At 35.5% G+C, this 22,416-nt stretch overlaps 1 protein-coding gene across 3 annotated transcripts in view; it reads right to left on the bottom strand.

Moving 5' to 3' along the window:
- The window catches only part of LOC135216031 (uncharacterized), a 922,226-nt gene that overhangs the window by 42,146 nt on the left and 857,664 nt on the right, over positions 1-22,416 (bottom strand). For all 3 annotated transcript variants that reach the window (XM_064250970.1, XM_064250973.1, XM_064250971.1), the window contains 5 exons: positions 6,416-6,485; positions 4,695-4,768; positions 2,451-2,650; positions 1,754-1,932; positions 540-675 (listed from right to left, as the gene is read on the bottom strand). In XM_064250970.1, the coding sequence (XP_064107040.1) occupies positions 540-675; positions 1,754-1,932; positions 2,451-2,650; positions 4,695-4,768; positions 6,416-6,485 (659 nt within the window). The remainder of the gene's footprint in view (positions 1-539; positions 676-1,753; positions 1,933-2,450; positions 2,651-4,694; positions 4,769-6,415; positions 6,486-22,416) is intronic.

Raw genomic sequence — 22,416 nt, 5'->3', positions numbered from 1 at the left:
TATATATATTATATATAGATATATTAATATATATATATCTATATATATATAATTATATATCATATATATATATATATATATATATATATATATATATATATATATATATATAGTATATATATATAATAATATATATACATTTACATTTACATTATATATACAATATATGCAAAACTATTGACGAAAATGCTTACACATCACATTTTAGCTCAACGTCTAATTTAAGGTTTCACATACAAGCATAACAAAAACGAATAATATAATGGAGATAGTTACGCAGAGAATGTGGACAGAAAGTATACAAGTATTTAATGCTGCTAAATCATTCTTGGTGCTATTAACACTAAGAATAGGCCTCAAGAATAATAACATGGAAAACCTATGCAAGTTAATGTACACCCAAGGACCTGCATAATGAAGCAAGCAGAATGGTTTTGTTTCCATGCAGTTTTTCATATTTATGTTGTTGGTTTTCAAGCATAATTTTGATCACTGAGGTTATCCATTTGTCGGTTTTTATTTTAAAAATCAGATTTTACCTCGTAGCTCCTTCCAGGCATCCCACCAACATACAATAAAGTGTCCATCGGGATTTCTAAAGTTGATCGTCGAAGGACCTGTCGACTTATCCAGCGGCAGTCGACATACACCTGAATGGCGTTGTCTTCCATCACGCTGAAGAGAAAGGAAAAAAAAAAAAAAGTCTTTAATAATAAAATCTCAAAAAAACATCACACAACAACGATATTCAGTTTATAAGTGCGCCATAATAATAATTACTTATCTGTTTGGTAATCAACCAAGTTACATTAACTAAAAAGAATGTGTTCACTTATGGAGAGTATCATAGTGCATTAACAGGAGTAAAGTTGGATGGTAATATATTATTTTTTGTCATAAACTAAACCTCGTACACCATATACATCGTATGTATAATCTCAAGTTATACAGGATGCATAGATGCACACTCTAACCTTTTGTTAACTTCTTTGGCATCCATATTACTTCAACTTGATGTTGGAGGGACAACATCTTTGAAGAGTGAGTAAGTGTATAAAAGTGAAATGGAAGGTCAAAGGATTAAACAAATAAACGCAGAAACAAAACTCCGCAGCGAATATTTCCCCCAAAGAGCCAAAATCAATCCGCTGGTCACAAAGAGGCCACACCATTCAATGAAGCCAATTAATCCCAATGAATGTTATTAAAAAGCGTGATTGTAGCAGCTAATTAACAATAATGACCAAAGTATCGTCTCACACAGGAGCATTCGATGAAACAGGCATCCATTCATTGACCTCATTTGCTTAATAATCAATCTCAATGGAATCAGTGATTTCACTGAGCTTCCGATTGCCCGACCTTTCCACAGTTAATGAAAGCGTGGACTTATCCTCATATAATGAATTTTCATTTGTGAATGAAGCCCATGTAATACAGTATATTTTTCATCCATAGCAGAAAAAAAACGGAATAATTAATCATCATTTGTCTTTTTGATTACTAATGTTACATTAGCGCAAATGATATGGAATATTTATTTAAATATTTTGAGTTATGCTGTCTGTATGTCTTTCCATCAGTGGTTGTCAACAACGAAAGCGCATTGCAGTGCTTAACAAAGAAGAAAACTAACGTCTGGTTGCAAAATATGAGAGAGAGAGAGAGAGAGAGAGAGAGAGAGAGAGAGAGAGAGAGAGAGAGAGAGAGAGAGAGTATTGAAGCGTTAAAAAGAAGTAATATCGTGACTCACCTTATGGCCAGCTGGTGCCAATGTCCATCGGTGAGATTGACATTGATGGGAGCCACATTGATCTGCAACACGTCGTCAGGAGTGGTAGGCCCCGTGTGTAAAAGCTCGAGGCCTGACCCCAGACCAAGCCCTAGGTAGACCTCTCCTTCGTACGCACGATGCATGATGAATAACATACCCTGTGGACAAGTCATCACATATCATCCGCCGAGTTGCATTTTGATGTTTATTATTTTATTATTTACCTTATGTTTTTTATCAGAATTTTCGATATTTTTTTTATTTAACTCCTTTTATCACAAGGTATTCTACTTTGTAAAAGCCGTCTTCTATGGGGACGGGGCTTGCAAATACAATCCGAATAAAATGAAAATAATTTTAATTAGATGGAAAAGCGACAAAAAGTTAATTACGTTTTTAAATACACTCTTTGTTTTTAATTGATAATATTTGTAGGTGACGACTAACTTTATAATTTGGATATATATTAGAAATGCTAAAAATACCTGGAGTTTCCGTACCAAGAATAGAGAAATATATGCTAATTATCATTATTAGTAATGCTAGTGGATATTATGTTTCAAATCCATTTCAAGAAAGACTCAAGTTTTACATCATTAAAAGGTGTCTAGAAAGGAAAGATTCTCCCTATAACAATAATTTAATGTCCAATGAAAAGACGGCAGCTGAAACTCACCATATTCCCAAGATCAGGTCGAATGGTAATCAGGATGGAAAACTCTTTCGGGAAGCCGTCGGGAAAAATATCCTTCGTGTGGACCAAAAGAGGCCGATTTTTAACGGCCCTCCACGAGCCAGGTCGAGTGCTCGATTCCCGCCAACCGAACTTTGGCGGTTTGTACTGCTTGTCTGGAAGATGCAACACGTCCAGCGTTCCTGGAATGAGAAATGGAATATAAATAAACGGTGAAGGAAATATTCTAAAGCGGAAATCTCCTCTCCTCCTCGTAGTTCTCCAACTTCTTTTCGTGAAGTAGGGGGATAAAAGTTACAGACCCAGAAGTGCTGCTCGAATTGCTTCTGGAATTCTTTGGACAACGACAAAAGCCTCCAAAATTGTCGAGGAAATTGAAGATAAATGTCTTGACTGTGGAAGGGAGTTGGAGCACCGGCCGGACTTTTGCCATTTGAAACTTTTTTGACCATTTCTTTTTCAAGTAAATATGGCCACCATTGTTAATATTAGAAAGGTAGCGGATACAGAGGAGTACCTGGAGACCACGCAAATCTTGAAGGGTCAAAGATTATTGTTCGTATTTTCATACGATGGCATTAATGTCAAAATAAATCTCTCGCCCAAATGACTTTCCTTTCTATAAATATAATTTTCTTGACTGAGTAGTATATTTACCTTGATAATTAAAACTTATCATGTTTCCATTAGCCAACTTGAGGGTTAGAACCGGTTTAATTTACGAAGGTACAGATGGATAAGATTTTCCATTAAATATGACAAAGGGATGATGCAATTTTAATTACGATATTTCTCTGAAAAGCGTTTCACATTATTTCCTAACTTCTTAAATTTCTTTTGTTAAATACGAAGGGGCTCTCAAACGAGTTTATCTTGAAGTTCGGTTCCTTTATAAGTTAACTGGGTTCTTGGCATTGTGCATTACGGACAGAATTTCCTTAACCATGCTGAGGGTAAACACTGGATTTAAAAAGTCTAGCGGTTTGAATTAACGAGGGGCAAACTACTGCATTTGACTGTGATTCTGGACTTGGGTGACAAGCAAGAAGTTGCTAGCTATGGTTTGTTATTGTTTTGAATGGAAGTAACGAGTTCTCTTCGTGTCTTCCACTTCGAGTGTCATGTAAGTTGGAATGTCAAATTTAGGCCAAAGGCCAAGCGCTGGTACCTATGAGTTCATTCGGCGCTCAAAATAATTATTGAAATAATTGTTAAGAGAGGGTGGACAGTAAGAAGGAAGAAAAATAATACGAACGGAGGTATAGTAAAAGGGGATGCAGCTAGGGCCCAAAGGATCGCCGCCTACACCGCACCGCGTGAGGAGCACTGACCGCACTACCGCCCTACGGGGCTGAACAATAGAAAGTCATCTTTCCTTTGGGATAAATCTGGATAAAAAGTATGTATGAATTTACTTTTTTAGGAAATGACTTACAGGATTATTTTTTTGTAACAGGCCATATGAATATTTGATCTGTATATCCATCATTCGATGTAAGTACTTCCTTCGAATTAAACTACTTCAATTACTCTAATAATAAATACAGTTCGTATGACCGTTTTTTGAAAAAAAAAGAAATAAAACAATAATTGTAAAATTGAAAGTCAATCTGTAAATCTCTTATGATTCCAGAACAAAAAAAGTTGAACCACCAACAATTTCTTTTCGAGTAAAAATTACGACGAGATTCCTAATTAGCAGTTAAGTGTTGTTAGCATATGCTCGGAATTTTATCAAACATCACTATCTGTTTTAAGATTTTTTAAAAACCATTTACCACCATGTTCTTGATACACATGATACACAAAAGAATTTACGGATTTGAATGGCATGTTAAATCTAGGCCAATGGCCAAGCACTGGCCCTATGAGGTCATTCAGCGCTGAAACGGAAAGTTAAAGTACAAAGGTTTTAAAAGTGAAGATCTCGGAGTTGCACTTGGAAAAAAGTTGTTAGGAGGAGGAGGAGGAGGAGAGTAAGATGGAAGAGAATTGAACGGAGGTGCAGAAAACTAACTAAAGCTATTGCATCTGAGGGGTCAAACGGACATTGCAAAGAACTTTTAAGTAAAGCCTACAGAGCACCGCGTGAGGTGCAATGACGTCACTACCCCTAGGGGGAAAGGAACTTACGTGCATTACTTTTGACGAAAAAATGACTAGAACTCTCACGACTGTTAATTGGAAAGTCGTCTTTATCTGTAATGTGTTCAGATACTATCTTACCGTTACAGGAGAAGAAGTTACATCGTCTCCGCTCGGTGTTGTAACCATGGCAACCTTCGGGCTTCAGACAATACCTGGAAATATATGACGTCCATTTTTCATTAGTGAAGCAGTTAATATCCTCATTTGTTTTAAATCACCCGTTAACATAGTTGAAGCATCTTATAAAAGGTTACAGAAAGTTACCAGCAACGAAAGGTAACAGAAAGTTACCAGCAACAAAATGTTTTGAAGTGTATCGGGAACTTATAAATTTATTGTTATTCTTGTGAGATAAATTAACACTTATTTACTAAAGTTTGTGTTGAATGTAAAAAAAAATACATACAGAATATATTACCCGAATTATTTACGCTATTCAGGAATCGACTTTACTAAACAATCTGCCTCTTAGATCTTTAGCCTGCGACCCATTAACAGTGTGGAGATGATTTCAACGCTAGATCTCATTTCTGCTCACAGTTTCATCGACATTTTTCTCTCTCGAGCAAAAGCTGAAACGGAAAACTTCCAATTCACTGGGAGCAGAGTCTGGATTTTGTATATTTTTGTCCTGCTTTTGAATGAGAGAACGGTCAAATGCGAAAGGGTAAGCACCGCTCTATTTCTCTTTTCGTTTTCCATTATTTTTCAGGTTAGGAGGCACACAAATTGCACCTCTGCATTTCATTTACATGTAATGAAACTGGTCAAAGGTGAGGAAGTGCCAATGGACTAACTAGTAATTATTATCCAACAGCAATCACTTCTGTGTACTTCAGGATACACAACCCACAGAGCACTGACCATGACTTCTGCATTGCAGGGAAACAGCCGACACTATATTGACAAGAATCAACCTTCGTACTTCTCGTGTAAAGAAAACTAACAACAATTTTGTTTTTTCATTAACTATAACTAGACTTCTCTACATAAACCAAAAATGAATTCGTACTGGAAATGGAAGGATAAAGAATATTGCATTATTCTATTATAAATTGCTTTATCAAAATTTTAAAAATCTTACAATGCTAGCAGTGATACTATCAATCTATTTTGTTGTTCAAGTTCACTTTCTCAGCCAAAATCCTAACATATGCGTTCCAAAGTGAAGTTAATACTGTGTTATACGACTCACGGCCACCTTGATTGCCTATGTCCTTATTACCAAGGAACTATTATCACTTTGTAACGTTTCCCTCATTCAGTATTTCCTCCAAATACTTCTTTAAATCTATGATTCATTTCGCCAACTTTTCTATTTGGACTTACATCCTTCTAGAACTACAACTTTTTCACCCATCAATATTGCTTGAAATTCTCTTTTGACTTTCATTCACTGCTACCGTTTTCTCTCTCAGTTTTCCTTATCCCTAATTCACCCTTTTGTTTACCTGTGCAACTTGCTTCTACTGAATTTAAAATAATCTTTAACCTTCATCTTCATCAAAGGACCCTCTTCACTATCCAACCTTGCGCTTTATTAATTCCTTCTCGCTAATCCGCACAACAGGAAATACTACCTGCTGCTCTGCTCACTGAGCTCTTTTATTGTGCAGTCTTATAATCTTCCACTTCAGCATTTATTACGGGTTGATTAAGGTAGCGGGGGTTTTCTTGCGAAACTCATCCTTTCCATACGAGCTGACTCATAATTCAAACATACATTCACTCCCAAAGGCCTGACGCGGCAACATCGCAACAAAAACGACAGAAATTTGCAAAGAAAAGTGGTCACTTGCCTCCTCCTTTCTTGAGTGCCGCTGCCACACGAAGCACTGCACCCGGACCAGTCGCTCCAGCCATCCCATCCTGCAAAAAGCGAAATATATAGGAAATTAAATGACTTACAATATAAATGTAAATGACCACAAATATTATAATCCACGCGGACTCGTTAATGCACGGAGCGTAACACAATGCGTGGAAATAACATAAAACTCTCCTCCCAACGCTTCCCCTTCCCGTGGAAAAGTTTTTATAATATTGTATTACACGGTGTGTAGCCATTCTTCCATGGGGAAATCATGCTACCTGTGCTATTATCATTTGTTTTCATGAATTAATATGTGAGTGGGAAAAGGTACTGATACGAGCCTGGGAGTCCGTTTCAATGCATTGCATAATTTCATAAATGAGAGGATTATTTGGGCAAGATATAAATGTTCACTAATCCCGGTCATAACAAACCTTTTCTAGTATCAGAATTCAACAGATATAGTAAAACAGGACACTTCAACTATTTTCAGCTCAGCTTTCCTACTCCACTTTATTATTATTGTTATTATATTATTATTATTATTATTATTATTATTATTATTATTATTATTATTATTATTATTATTATTATTATTACGACGATACTGATGATGTAAAATTTTGTTCGAGATCCACAGGTGGCTACCCCTCCAAATAAAATTTACCATACTTCACGTTACCTGGTTACAGTGATTAAGAGTTGGCAGACATATTATTCCGATATTCGCTGTTGGTTACCCCAACAAATGGTGACCAAAGTTAATGCTGGTGGCGGAAACTACTTTCGTTCCATAATACTTTTAACACTTAAAAACCGGCGCTGAGTTAAGGCGCCTTTAAACTAATAACAGTCAACTTTTTGGACGTATTTCTTGACGAAAAAAAAACGGCCATATCATAAACTAATAACATCAAAAGTACTTCTAACAAAAATTAATCTCGAACTTCGGAAACTCTTCATATCATAAAGCAATAAAAATTATTTTGTCTAAAATTAAAAAGTCTTCTAGCCCCAGGTAAAGGTCTGTCTTTTATCACGTTCCAGCCCTCCGAGTTCCAAGTTTTAATAAGACAACAAATAAGCCATATTCAGCAAGGGATGTTTTGGCTCTTGAACCCACCAAGATTTATTTTGAAGTTTTGATTTTTAGATAACTTCTGAAATATGTTTTCACCGTCATTTTTAAGAAATATTTTTTTTCTGCACTAGAAACTGAGATCTTTCCTTTCCAATACCTCCTCCATTCCATATATCAAGAACTTTCAAGGTCTTCCTCTCTTCCTTACGATTAGCACCTAAAAATCTATACACGCTTCACTTTCCGACTGCAAAAGCGTTGAAAATTTCTCCTTTCAATTTCATAGCTGTCAAGTTTTCTTTATTGAAGAAGCAAGCGCTGGAGACAGCTGATATTTTCAGTTTTCCCATCTGGTTCTTTTAGATTCTATTTTAAGGTCTTTACTTTTTCTAAATCGAATTGGTAACATTTTCCATTTTGCTGTTAACGCTTGCGCCACCGAACGTCCGGAAGAAACTATGGAATAATACGAATTGTATAGGATTGGTACCTGTCCTAAACATATGTCGCTCGCCATCCTTTGAAGCCTTATATTTTGACTGACGAGATCTTCTCCGGGAAAACAAAATTTGAAGACTGCTATTGCACTCTGGATGGGTTTTCGTTACTGTTTCATGCAAACGTTTGAGAGTGAATGTTGACTAAGGAAATGAGGATTATTATTGCAAATTGAATGCGATATAAAATGCTTCCATATTCGCAAAACGATAAAAGGAAACCCACTCTGGATTTGTATCAACTTCCAAATACCACATCAATACCGCCACATGATATTTTTACCTCCAGTATGGCTTGCTATTGTTTCAGAGCGCTTAAAACTGTTTTTGATAAATAATTTGATATTTGGTACTACTGCACGAAAACTAAACTTTATCAAAAGGAGCAAATAAAATGTCTGTCTCATAATAATGACCTTGACTGGAAGTCTTGCCTTCCCCTCATTCCCAATCCTTCCTAAAAAATGGTAACATGAGGGAAGACAGGGAGGGAGCATTAGTCACGCCAAAGACTTTAATTAGACGATTGATACTGAAAATTGGTTTCATCGATTCTAGTGATTCGTGGGGGAGGGAGGGAGGGAAGGAGGGAGGGAGGGAGGGGAGAGCGGTGGGAGGCTGGCTTTATCTTATGCAGAGACCAATGGGACAGACATCGTGATGACCTTTTTCTAGTCCAGACCCGAAGAAAACGGGAAAATTAAAACGAAGGAAAGACGGAAGGCTCTAATTATTTACGAAGTAAAAGGCATTTCTAATATAAAAAAAACATTGTATAAAGTAAAATCGCGGACGATCACCAATATAAATGTTTAAGGGCTAAGTAGAATGAAATTTTTTTTTCGTAGAATATATTAATAAAAAGGATCACAACAAATATGAATAGTCTTGTATGAAAGGGGAAATGAAGAGTATAGGCCACAACTTAACACCCACAAATAGGGAACGCTGCGAAAAAATGTAGAGGTAAAAAAAAAATTAGTCAAGGTAGAAGAGTAAAAACGAAACAATAGAACCGAATAAAGAAGCGGAAACTGACTCAAAAGGACAAAGATACTCAACAAATACAATATATACGGACAGAGAAAGAAAAGCATAAGGATAAAACAATCAATTCCATAATTCTTTGAAAGGAGACAAATAAATGAAAACTTCTTCCTTAGATTGGATCGCAGCTTTAAAAAGACACATTGGGGCTCTCTCTCTCTCTCTCTCTCTCTCTCTCTTCTCTCTCTCTCTCTCTCAAATTCAACCAGAGATCGAAACTGCATGAGTCTGATACTCCATTTCCGTCTGGGCTGCCTGGAATAGAAACGAAGACCTCGAAGTTCGATAATGAACGAGTTGGACTGGAATGGCTATTCCCTTATTCCAGACCCTTCCTGGAGAGGATTGGAAGTTCCAGTCCCTTATTTCAAACCCTTTCTGGAAGAGGGAGGCATAAGGGTACGTAAGCAGGAACTATTAGCCACGCCGAAGCCTTTAATTGGATGATTTATACTGGAAATTGAATCATCGATTGTACTGATTCGCAGAGAGAGAGAGAGAGAGAGAGAGAGAGAGAGAGAGAGAGAGAGAGAGAGAGAGAGAGAGAGAGAGAGAGAGAGAGATGTAGGAATAGCTAAAATATAAAACAGTAAAAAGTTATGTTTAAAATTCGGTAAACAACCTGGAAAGTTAGAAAGGGAAAAGTGCTGATATTTTCTTCAAACAAGCACATCCACATGGTTTTACCAACTCTGCTAAAAAAAAAAAAAAAAAAAAAAAAAAAAAAATCTAGAGGAAGAGAAAACGAAAAGGCCAATAAAAAAATACATGAAAGGAAAGGTGCACATAAACTGAATTTCATACGGGGAAAACAAATTTTCCAGTTTAAAAAAGATAATCAAGAACTCTGCAGACAATCACTAATGAAATAAGCACTTCATCGTTATATAACTGTGAAAACAAACAGAAAAAAACTGTTAGTACGCTCTATTCTACATCATCAGCCCTTTGCTCTGCAAAACTACTCTTTTGTATTGCTCTGCAAAACTACTCTTTTGTATTGCTCTGCAAAATTACTCTTTTGTATTGCTCTGCAAAACTACTCTTTTGTATTGCTCTGCAAAACTACTCTTTTATATTGCTCTGCAAAACTACTCTTTTGTATTGCTCTGCAAAACTACTCTTTTGTATTGCTCTGCAAAACTACTCTTTTGTACTACAGTTTAGGATTTCAAAGGAACGTTTATTTGAGTGTTTAAGTGACCCTCGTATTACCAAAACCATCAATAATTCACTTTTATACGTGTTTACTCATAATATGGTCTTTCGTTCTTGTTCTTTCCCCTCTTTCTGTTTGGAAATAACTCATCCTCCATCTTCCACAAACACGTATTGAAAATAAAAAGCACTGCAAAGATCACTTAAAGGGCAAGGCAGTTTAGCAAATGTCTTTAGCAAATCAAAATTTATCATCTACTTTATACCATTAATATTGATAATTCTGCAGATTACAGATGAAATAGAAATGTACTTCCTTAATTTTCTTGTTTTTCTGTCATTATCAAAGCTATATCACAGCCATTTTACCTTTTTGATCACCCTTCCCCACTCTCAAAAAAAAAAAAAAAAAAAAAATATGATCAATATCTCCAAAATGAAACTCCAGCCACCAAAAATGTTTTTGCTGCCAGACGATCATGGTTTTCCGAACGTAAATAACAAAATTAAAAGTACGCTGGATATCTAATCAGCAAATTCTTAAATACATTAACACATTATAATAAAGCTAATAATTTACTTCATCCTAACAAAATAAAAAAAAATACCGAAAACTACACAAACGTTTCATTACAAGACTTCGTAAAAATACTGCGAGTGTCGACACAACTACACAAAATCTGAGCATTCAAAATATACAGACTGGAATGGGAAAATAAAATATATTGTTATTGCTCAAAATGTACGAAAGTTTTCACATAGTTTTTCTGTCAACATTCTTCCTGATCTTGATCAGCTTAAAATCATGATGTTGCAATCGTAAGTTCAGCAGAAATAATTCCAATAGCAGAAAGTTTTTCCTTTGGGTTTCTCAATCTAAGTATATGTATACATATGTATATATATATATATATATATGCATATACATATACATACACTCCACTCCCACTCACACCCACATACACACACACACACACACATATATATATATATATATATATATATATATATATATATATGTGTGTGTGTGTGTGTGTGTGTGTGTGTGTGTGTGTGTGTGTGTGTGTGTGTGTGTGTGTGTGTGTTTCTGCTGAAACTTCTTTCAGTACTTACAGCTGTCACAGAAAAACCAACCTAAGTACTAAAATAGTTCCAAGGTTAGTCATCCATATATCTCTTGAAGAATATTGGTACAAATGTTTCTAAAATGTTTCCTGCAAGAAAAAAGACTTGATGGTTACCCAAGACTACTACATGAACGATTCATTTTCATTCCTAATTCTCATGATGTATCACATCATTTGGACTGAACATCGTGTTTGCTCACGCTGAAGATTTTTTCAAACCTTTTCTAGTTAAAAAGGACCCGAACAAACTGCCATTCCAAGAGTTGGTCGACTCGTTTTGTTTCGTTTGTTTGTATGGTATTTTTACGTTGCATGGAACCACTGGTTATCCAGCAACGGGACCAACGGCTTTATGAGACTTCCGAACCACGTCGAGAGTGAACTTCTATCACCAGATATACACATCTCTGACCCCTCAATGGAATGCCCGAGAATCGAACTCGCGGCAACCAAGGTGGCAAAGACCATACCAACCACGCCACTGAGGCGCTTGTGAATCAACGAATGATGGTAATTGCCTGATCTAGAACGAGTGAACATTATTTTGTCTTCCTTTAATACCAACGTATTCATTGAGGTGTTCATATCCATCTTGGTCTTTTCAAGGGAAACGCCAAATGTTCATCTAAGACCTTGGCTGTTTCATTGATTTATATCTACATCGTAATCAGTGCTACGTTATATATATATATATATATATTATATATATATATATATATATATATAAAGGGGGGGGGGGTGGGGAAGGAGGTGGGGGGGGGCGGAAAACTAACTTCTTTCTTGCTGATTCAATGAGCAATTAAAGTAAGTTGAAAAAAAAAACCATACCATAAGCATTACCGATCGTACATAGACTATTGTTACTGGATATCCAGACCATGTTCTTGATTGCGATTACGTCAGTTTTAGAGTCAAAAGTACCTGATAATCGTTCTACTACAATTGCTCAGCATTGTCAGTTATTCTTTTTATTGCCATAACGAGTTAAAAACGGGTTCTTTCTTGCTCGCAAGAATGCTGTAATAAGTGTCAAAAATAAATATTCAGTATCTAGAATAAGCTCTTATATTTTGATATTACTTAAGAAGACATAAGGAACCAACATTGAACAATGAGTGTACAAATCCAATGTTAATAAATATATATATATATATATATATATATATATATATATATATATATATATATATATATATAATATATATATATATATATTTCATTCTTCGAATTTCCCGTCACTTCATCGACAATACACGTCTAGTCTCCAAAATGCGATACATAACAGTCGACGACAGTAAGATAGTGTGCTATACTAAGTTACAACCCACTTCTGTGTACACTATTGATATTCAAGCAGAGTTGCATTACCAGGCTGATGCTGGAATTCTATACACGTCGCTTCGGCCTTTAGTTGAATGGCGGGATTGAATCCTCTATTTCATAACTCGTGACAATCATTCTCTCCCTTTTGGTTAATATATTTGTGTATATATATATATATATATATATATATATATATATAGAATATATATATATATATATATAATTTTCAATAATTTCATATATAAATTATGTACATTCAAATTTATGTAAGTGTATACACTAAACAATTATCATAAAATGTTACGCAGTTGTAATTTCAAATACTCAATATTTCTATGACACGAATGAAGGTTAAGATATTCTTTGGCAGAGCAACACTTTAATTGAACATTCTACCAACATTTTTACAGCTTATTAACAATAAAGACTCCAACAACGAACCTACATAGTATATGGCTGAAACAAGCTTTTTACTGTTGGTGTATAATGATAAGTACGAATATATCTCCTCCATTCTTATATATATTACAATCATACACTTGAATAAGGACTCACAAATGTGCAGGAGACCGAACATCATGCGGGAAGCAGACTACTTTATGCTCTGCACGTAAGGGACCCAGATTGGCATGGAGCCGTCAATTCAATAACCTCACTGAGCCAGAGGCACTTTGCACTTGCAGAGATATTAAAAAATTCTCTGCAGGCAAAATCGCAGCATGGAAAAAAAAAGGCTTTTGCCGTTTAACTATAATGTTTTTAATAAAAAAAAATAAATAAATAACAGCAATAAAAAAACATGCACTTGGACAAGAGGGTAACTAATGATAATTGATAGCAAAGGAAAATAAAATAGTGATATGTCAACAACCAACACTGAAAATTGGTAAGGATTTCATTCATTAACGAGCTCGAGGATATGACCCAAAATGTAAAAATTACGTTGGTCAGATAGCTTGATAAAAGACTCGCATATTTATGGAACGTAAAAGCTTAACATTTCCATCCAGTTCACCGATTATGGTGTCTATGAGATGAAAAGTTATATTTATTGCTAATTAGTAGCTTTCGCGAGGGGAAGATTCGTTAGCCTATCATAGCAAATCTAATAGGTACAATATTTTGTATTAGTGACAATAAAAAAATGGATTAACCGCTGGAAAGTTTTCGTCCCTATTTGAAAGGAAGCCCAATGAGTCAGCTGATCGAATAGTCACCATTCATTACGTCAAGCGGGTGCCGAAACCAAGGAATGTAAGCAATATTAAATTAGTATAGACGACGGTTCCAAAAACGTTCTTGCATAAATTTATATTATACATACGACGATAAAAATTCTTGCCGCTTACTGATTACCTGCATTTATACCTTCAATAGCCTGATACCTCATTCTCTCCCAATTTTTCATGACTCCCACAATTCACTTAAATGTTGCAAGACTAAACTACTACGGTACTCACGCACTTGTTTACTATCTTAATCCACATCCAAATTATCGGCCTCCCAGGTCTCTGACCGGGTCCAATCAATAACCATAAATCATAAAGTAAATATGAAAATCTTATGTTAATTAGCCTTAAACCCCCTTATTCATTTGTTAACTCATTTTCCGAACTGGGAGAGATCGCTGTGTGAAAAGCAGTAAAATAGAGAAACACATACAAAATAATGAAGTGCCGTTTATAATCACCAAATGTTTAGTAAAAAGTAATTCTTTCTTTTTATCACTCTTTTGTGTATTCAAGAAAGAAATGTGCATACACAATCAAACATCAAACAATGTGGGTAAATTATTGCCATCAAATAAACTACGATCGTGGGTATGCCAAATTAGACCTCTATTTTCAATCTTTTCAGTTTCTGACCCTAAATCGACAGAGACCAAAACAGCTGTGACTGAGACACGCCTTGTGAACAGGTTTCTTTCCATGCCGCAGTCTCCCAGGTAGCTTACTTCAAGCGGTTTGTCTCCTCATTTCACCTGGAGGCTGACTATGCAAAAAAAAAAAAAAAAAAAAAAAAAACTTACAATGATGCAATGAGATCGTTATTTCCTCTTGATAAGATAGTGAGTATCAAACTGCGAGAAAATATCTCCAAAACATTTGTATTCAATATATTAAATGAAAAATTTTGAATCTGTTGAGGTATTTCAATCGGTACATTCAGTAAATTTCAATGAAAAACACGTGGAACACTAAATATAAAATCAAATTTCCTTAGTCAATTATCAAGTCGGGAAATAGGTTATGCAGGCTTTAACATACATAATCAGATCAAGAGCCTTCAGCTGCGGATCGGAAGTGGTGAATACAATCATATCATATATTACTAATGATTTGAAACGTATTAACAATTCGGGTTTACAAACCAGAACTGAATTTCCGTTAAGTATCATTCGATTCCTTTATTTAGAGTATTTATATATTTTTTCTTTAGTTTTAACCGGTGAAATGTTCAGCAGTCCTCACAAATGCAAACAACTGTTTTTAAAAGTGAAACAATTACGGATCATATCAAGAAACCGACTAACCTCTTACATCTGACTGCTTCCAATCTTTCCCCTACTGCTGAGATATCGAATGCCAGACTATACTGACAGAAGTGATGGTAGGTTCAATGCCAGTCTCTGAATGCATCAGCCACGTTCAGTAACACATAAATAAATGTTACTTTAGTGGAAGTTTCGTGTGTTTTTCTATTATGAACCCCATTTACTTCCTCTATACAATTCATTATAGCTGGAATCTGGCTTCAATTTTCGCTTTATCGAATTTGTCTTTCAGTGCAAAATTAATTCATTTGTCTTTTTGACAAGAGTAGATTGTTTCAACCCTTGGCTTCAACACACTACTCAAAGGTAAGGAATTTCTCTCCCACGATGAAACTGGATAATTTTTTGTTTTCAATATTCACCTATAGGTTTCTTAACCAGATATCTTCTTCAATCCTTCATTACATCATTCGTTTGCTCAATACCTAGAAACTCTAGATATAAGTAAATTCCTTGGAAGTGTGTCAGCTTCAAAGTGCATATGCAAATTTCCCTTATTCTTCTGGTGTAAAAATCTTGATGTGCAAACTTTCCTGACTACTTGTCCTTCTCTTCAATTTATGCAAAATTCCTCCACTTGGAGAACCCTGTTAAACTTTCACATCTGGTCACTCTTCAGACCTAATATCCATATCTCTCTCTCTCTCTCTCTCTCTCTCTCTCTCTCTCTCTCTCTCTCTCTCTCTCTCTCTCTCTCTCTGTGTGTTTTGTGTGTGTGTGTGTGTGATCCCACCGAACACCCTCTTTGTACATGTAACTATATTGGAGAATTACATAGTGAATATTGTCTTGGCTTGTTATTCTGCATTCTCAGCTAAACATAAATGTCCTAACTAGTTGGGAATAAACATCAGAAATGCCATTTAAACAGTCCCCATGCAGAAGTACGGAAATGTAATCATTTATCAGTATCAGGTATTCATTTATATGAATAACCAGAAATGAAAACTACAACGTCACAGAAATCATCCTAATGATGAATTTACACAATATTACGTTGCTCATAAACTATTTTCGCACACACAGGAAATGTCCGGCCATATTCGCTATTTGAACGCTCTCAAACCGACGCCAAATTCACACGCCCAGCAGGGCGTTAATTGTAAAGTCAGAATAAACATTGTATAATCCGATTTCAGCTTTACTGCAATAAGTAAACAACGCTTCGAAAAGCTCCCTTCATCCGGATTGCTTGATGGATTGATTTTCGAAAATGACAAACACAGAAATTGAGGCATTTATATTCACGGAAACGCCTCTCGAAAACGACGGCATATACACAGGCAATTAATGTAATAAATTGCAGAGTTGAGCTACGCTTATTCAGCAGTGATAATATATATCTCGTTAAGTTGAAATATATCACACTAACAAAGACAATTGCAGATGGGCTTCCCTGCTGTGCACGTTCATACGCACTGCAAGGTTCGGCCTAACTGGGTTATGCTGGGTTTTTTTTTTCCGCTGCTCATTCTCTAACGACCTACGATTATTTTTACAATTAAAATTGCAATATAAGTGGTCAACTACCAGTACGTAAAAAAAATGTTAAATCGAATATTCATAAAATAATACAAGTGGATAATTACCAGTAAGTAAAAAGGAATAATAATTCGAAAATTCATAAAGATAATAATGTATAGATAGTTAATAACCCTTTTCATTTTGATTTGACGAAACTCTGGAACAGGAACAGAAATTTTGAGCTCATTTTACAATCCCTCAGCGCCTATATAATAATTCTCTTACCTAACAATATTATACACAAGATAAATTCGCACTTCCATGCACATTTCAGCCATGTTTTCTATCAATACCATCGCTATCTCTTGAAAGAAGTTTTGTTCCTTTTCTGGATGAAAGTAAAAATTTATCTTACAACAGGAATCGCCATGAAAAGACGTCAGTTAAATTCGTTTGTAAATCAGGATACCATACCCTCATATCCAGCGTCGAACAATTACGTAAATTCCTCTTGTAAATGATGATATACATATATATATATATATAATATATATATATATATATATATATATATATATATATATATATATCAGATTTACGTCTTCCATCTATCTAGTTTAAATGGTTTTTTCCGCTTAATGGCATTCTGTTCTGTGGATGGTTGTTTGTCAGATTGCTGGCATTTTAACTTGTACTAGATTTATTGTGTTACCCTTAAAGGTCAACCCCCCACACCACCGTAAATATGGTGTAAACGCATGTCTGTAACTTACATCGCACTGATATCACAAACAGATTTTTTTTACAAGTCAACGACGTTTAGGTGGTCCTAACCGATGTTTCATACGATTTTCCAGCCTTGACCAAAGATTCTCTTCCTAATTGCGATCGTGACTTGTTTGAGACCTGATTGTTGATATGTATATATATATTATATATATTATATATATATATATATATATATATATATATATTATATATATAATGTATATATATATATATATATATATATATATATATATAACGGCATAAACGTTTACTTCCTAACAAATGACAATATAACCTCTAAATGTATGTACTAACGACTAACAATAATAATATGATTAAAAATTACATTAAATACAAATCCTGTACCTAAAACCAACAACTAAATATTCTTATACACAAACATTAAATATAAGAGAACATATATCTATACTAAGGAAAGCTCGCTGCGGAGTTCTTAAAGTACTCTGTTCAATAACCAACTTATAGCATCAAAGTGCGTCACCTGAAACGACAAAGGAGCACAAAATAGCATCTCATGTTCTTTAATTGAGCAAAATAGAAATAAAAGTTGAGGATGGAAAGCGGCCTTGACTAAAATATTCTCTATACATCACCAGCAACCTATGCAGCAATCAGTGAAGAGTTGTTGTAATGCATTTTGAGCCAGTTGCCTGTGGAGCCCAGAGCCTCATATTCACTTTCACACCTCATTATAGGCCGCCTTTGAGTGAGGACTGAGGAAGGAGCCGAGCTGACGCGGGGTTCGGCTTAATCAGAATTAATCAACCAACCGCTGGGAAACTAATTCTAAAGGTGCTCTGTATATAGCAACGAGGTAAGAGGTATTTCATGCATAGAGAACATTGGGCAGTGTAAGATTTAACGGTATTTTAAAGAGGGAATGCGGTAACTTTACTGGATCCACTATTTTGGATCACAGATTCCCTTATATTTAATTAGTTATGAACAATTTTCAGAGCCATATGGTAGGAGACCTGTCATTCTGCAATCTACAATAATAACGATTACATACATAAAGTGCAGGCTCTTACGTGGATTAGAAGCGAAGCGATCATATCAGAGCAATTATCTGAGACGAAGTTGACGTCCAAATCACTTGTAATTCTTTAATTATGAGAGTTTCCGAGTTGTCAAACTAAGTAATAGCATAGACATTCCGCTAACTGCGTCTCCAGTCACTCTGAAAAGTCACGAACCACCACGAACACAACACCAGTCATTTGCTTCGAATGAGACCTGTTGATCTATAGGTACGATCAAGGTCCTTTAGATATACTCGATTATATTTAAAGGACCTTGGGTACGATAGTTCTTCCCTTACCAACTCTCCGCTGTCGTCTCCATCACACACCACCTGCGAAAGCCCTCCCACTATCACCCCTAACCCCCTACACGGCCACCACTACACACAGAGAAAAAGATACAAGACTATATAAGCCATGTCGATTCTAAAACAGGGTAAGAGTGGTTATTTGAATAAGCCTTTTGTAAATGCAGGGCCAAGCAATGAATGTATTACAGATGTACAAACAGATCTGTAAACCCAAGGAAGTTATGAAAAGATTGGTGATGCACATTTCATCCCCTGTAGTTATTAGAATATATATTTTATTTGCTCATACGTTTCCTCTGTGTGTGTGTGCGTGCGTTCGTGCGTGAGCGTTTGTGAAACACATCCGCAAATAACATTGCATTGCCTACGCCATTTCGTTTCTAGATAAGCAAATATATGTACGAGATTTCCTCCAAAGATGTTTCCGTAACGTCTCGCAACCGATGGGTCGTCAATAGGCTGTGGTCGTTGAGGCTAAAGGTTCTGCTCTACAATCCCACCCAACGCCACCCCTCCCCACCCCCCCCTCCCCCATCCCCCTCCTTACACTATCTACCTTCGAATGGAACCTGCTATTCCCGACCAGATCTTATTTCCTTCGCGTATTTACCACTTTTTCTCGACGTGGCTATTTTCATTCTTTTCATCTTTATCTCTCGTTACAGAGAAGCTCGTGAAGTTGCTTTTTATAGGTTACAGATGTGTATTACTGGGAGGATTTATGCAAAATAGATGCCCAAATGATACCAGAAAAAATTGTATCTAAAATTGGCGATAATCCTAATTACTTTTATACACGGAACACATCTTCAGTGCAGGGATTCCAATCGCTAAAAGAATTATCTTCAGTGCAGGGATTCAAATCGCTAAAAGAATGGAGTTAACTGCCTTATTCACTTAATATTCGGATTTCAAGGTTTCTGAATAAAGTATACGGAAGGTAAAAAAAATATTAAATAAATAAACCTGCAATTTTTGGTCATGTTAGAGAAAACAGGCATGATATCAATTGTTCAGGTGGTGAAAAAAAGCTGCTTTAGTCTACCAAGAAGTTGGAAAAAATATAAAAAAAATCCAGTTTTATAAATGAAAACTTTTTGAGAATAAAAATATCAGCTTACGAAAGCATAATCTTGATCCATTATTATTTCTTCGGAAGATAACAGTACAATGTAGTTTGGCTAGGCTTAATGGCAAAGAAGTCAACTATACCTGCATGGAAAAACGAAAATTGTTAATGGAATACTGACCTCGGACTCAATGAGGTTACGACTCGTTTCCTTTCGGGGCCACATTTTTTTCCCCCCACCTGTCTGTATACTTGTTTGTACTGGCAACCCTAGCATTACAAAATGTAAATTTGTACCACTGTGTACCATACATTCATACGTGCATATATATATATATATATATATATATATATATATATATATATATATATATATATATATATAAAGTATATCATTCGAGCTACAAATGTCCTTTAATATCTAATTCGCTCTACCTCGGAATTGATAATTTTCATATATGTACCGAAGGGGAATTTTTTAGTTGATAAAAAGAATTTCGTCCCCTCGTGGGATCGCACCACCGTCCAGTGGGACGGGAACCGGATCAGGAACGGCCAGTGACGTTTTTTTTTCCAGTCGGCCATCATGGAGACTATAATTTTCATATCGATTCTGGCCTTACAAATTCACCGTCGACCTCGGTGTTTTCGTAATTAGAATCGATATGAAACCCCCTCCCACATGTTAGCCAATTAGAACGTTTTGACCCACGTAGCCTCATAATGAATAATTATCACATTACCGTGATTCATATAGATCATTCGAGCTACAAATGTCCTTTAATATCTAATTCTCTACCTTGGAATTGATATATTTTCATATAAGTACCGAAGGGGAATTTTTAGTTGATAATAATTTCGTCCCCTCATGGGATCAACCACCGCCCAGTGAACGGGAACGAAATCAGGAATGGCCAGTGACGTTATCCAGTCGGCCAACAGGGAGGCTATAAGTTCCATATCGATTCTGGCCTTATATATATATATATATATATATATATATAGTATATATATATATATATATATATACATACATATATATATATATATATATATATATAGTATATATATATATGCATATATATATATATATATATATATATATATATATATATATATATATATATATATATATATAGTATATTTTTCTGCGTAGCAACTGGTGTTTATTCTACCAGTAACTTTGGTTATTATGTGTTATTTGCATCTTTATTTTACTTTAATTCTTTTTTTTTCTTCACTTTAAATGGGCATTTTGTGGAATTTTTTTGTTTTGTATATTAGAGGTTTTTCCTTGTTCTATACAACAATGTACTCACTTTCCAAGTGTTCATTTTGATGGATTCACATAATTTCCCCTCAATTAATTTTATTGGTAAAGTCCTTTATTGTAAAAGGATCTCTCCCTATCACAATCTGTGAATTTGCATCATATTTTCATAGTTAGTTTTCTGTAAAAGAAAGCTATTGTATGGGCTTTGTTTGTCCGTCCGCCCTAAGATCTTAAAATGTACTAAGCCTGGAGGGCTGCAAATTAGTATGTTGATCGTCCACCTTCCAATCGTCAGATACACCAAATTGCATCCCTCAGTCCCCAGTAATTTTTATTTTATTTACGGTTAAAGTTACCTATAATCGTGAGTATGACAACGCTATAGGACAGGCCACCAACGGGCCTTGGCTGAAGGCTTGATGGGCGCATTTTTTACTAGTTGCAGTTAGTAAATGTAACTGATATTACGTTCACCTAACGCCAACCAGTGTTCTGACAGTCAAATTCTTCTGAAGCCGACCAAATATTATCAATTACTCTATCTTCCAGTAATTAAGAATGATATATATACTGCTGCGTGAAATGAGACTTCGGTTTTCATTTCATTATAATTCACTCAGAGGTCGTATCCCCTAATGGTGGATAGTTTCACAGAGAAAATAAAAGGCCAGATACTGCCACATTCTTTCTTTAACTGCTAATGTATTTCCCTTTTGCATAATACGCAGTTTTTTCTCTTCGGAGGATGTGGTTTTCAGTATTTCTTTTGATATAAGTTTTTTTTAACTCCGTGGCTTTCTGAACTCTGGCTACGACCCATCACAGTCAAGTAACTATTTGGTACACAATTCACTGCTTGGGTCAACAAAGGCACAATGGGATTAATGGTGTCTAAAGCGTCCAGCTCGGTAAAGGATCAGCTCAAGGACTACTATCATCATAATACTTCAGATACACGCGTATTCTCATAGAAGAGAATGCCAAAATTAGAAAGAAGGAAGAACGGATCGAGAAGTCAAGTTGAATAAGACACGATCAATGATGACTAACCATAAGCAAAGATGTATGAAGAACACACATTATTAGGCAAAGGCAAAGGAGAGGACATTGTGGTTGAGTGTATACTCAAACACGAACATTTGAATAACATGAAAAGTTCACCTTTTCGAGATAGGCGATATTCCTATCACGACAGATATTTTGTACGACAACAGTGAATAACAACATAAACCAGTCAGCTGATATCACTTTTCATTTTATATACGCTCATAA

This window comes from Macrobrachium nipponense, chromosome 6, assembly GCF_015104395.2.
Source record: "Macrobrachium nipponense isolate FS-2020 chromosome 6, ASM1510439v2, whole genome shotgun sequence".
Classification (NCBI taxonomy): Eukaryota; Metazoa; Arthropoda; class Malacostraca; order Decapoda; family Palaemonidae; genus Macrobrachium; species Macrobrachium nipponense.
Note: the sequence above shows the minus strand (reverse complement) of the source record. Positions and strands in the feature narration are given on the sequence as shown.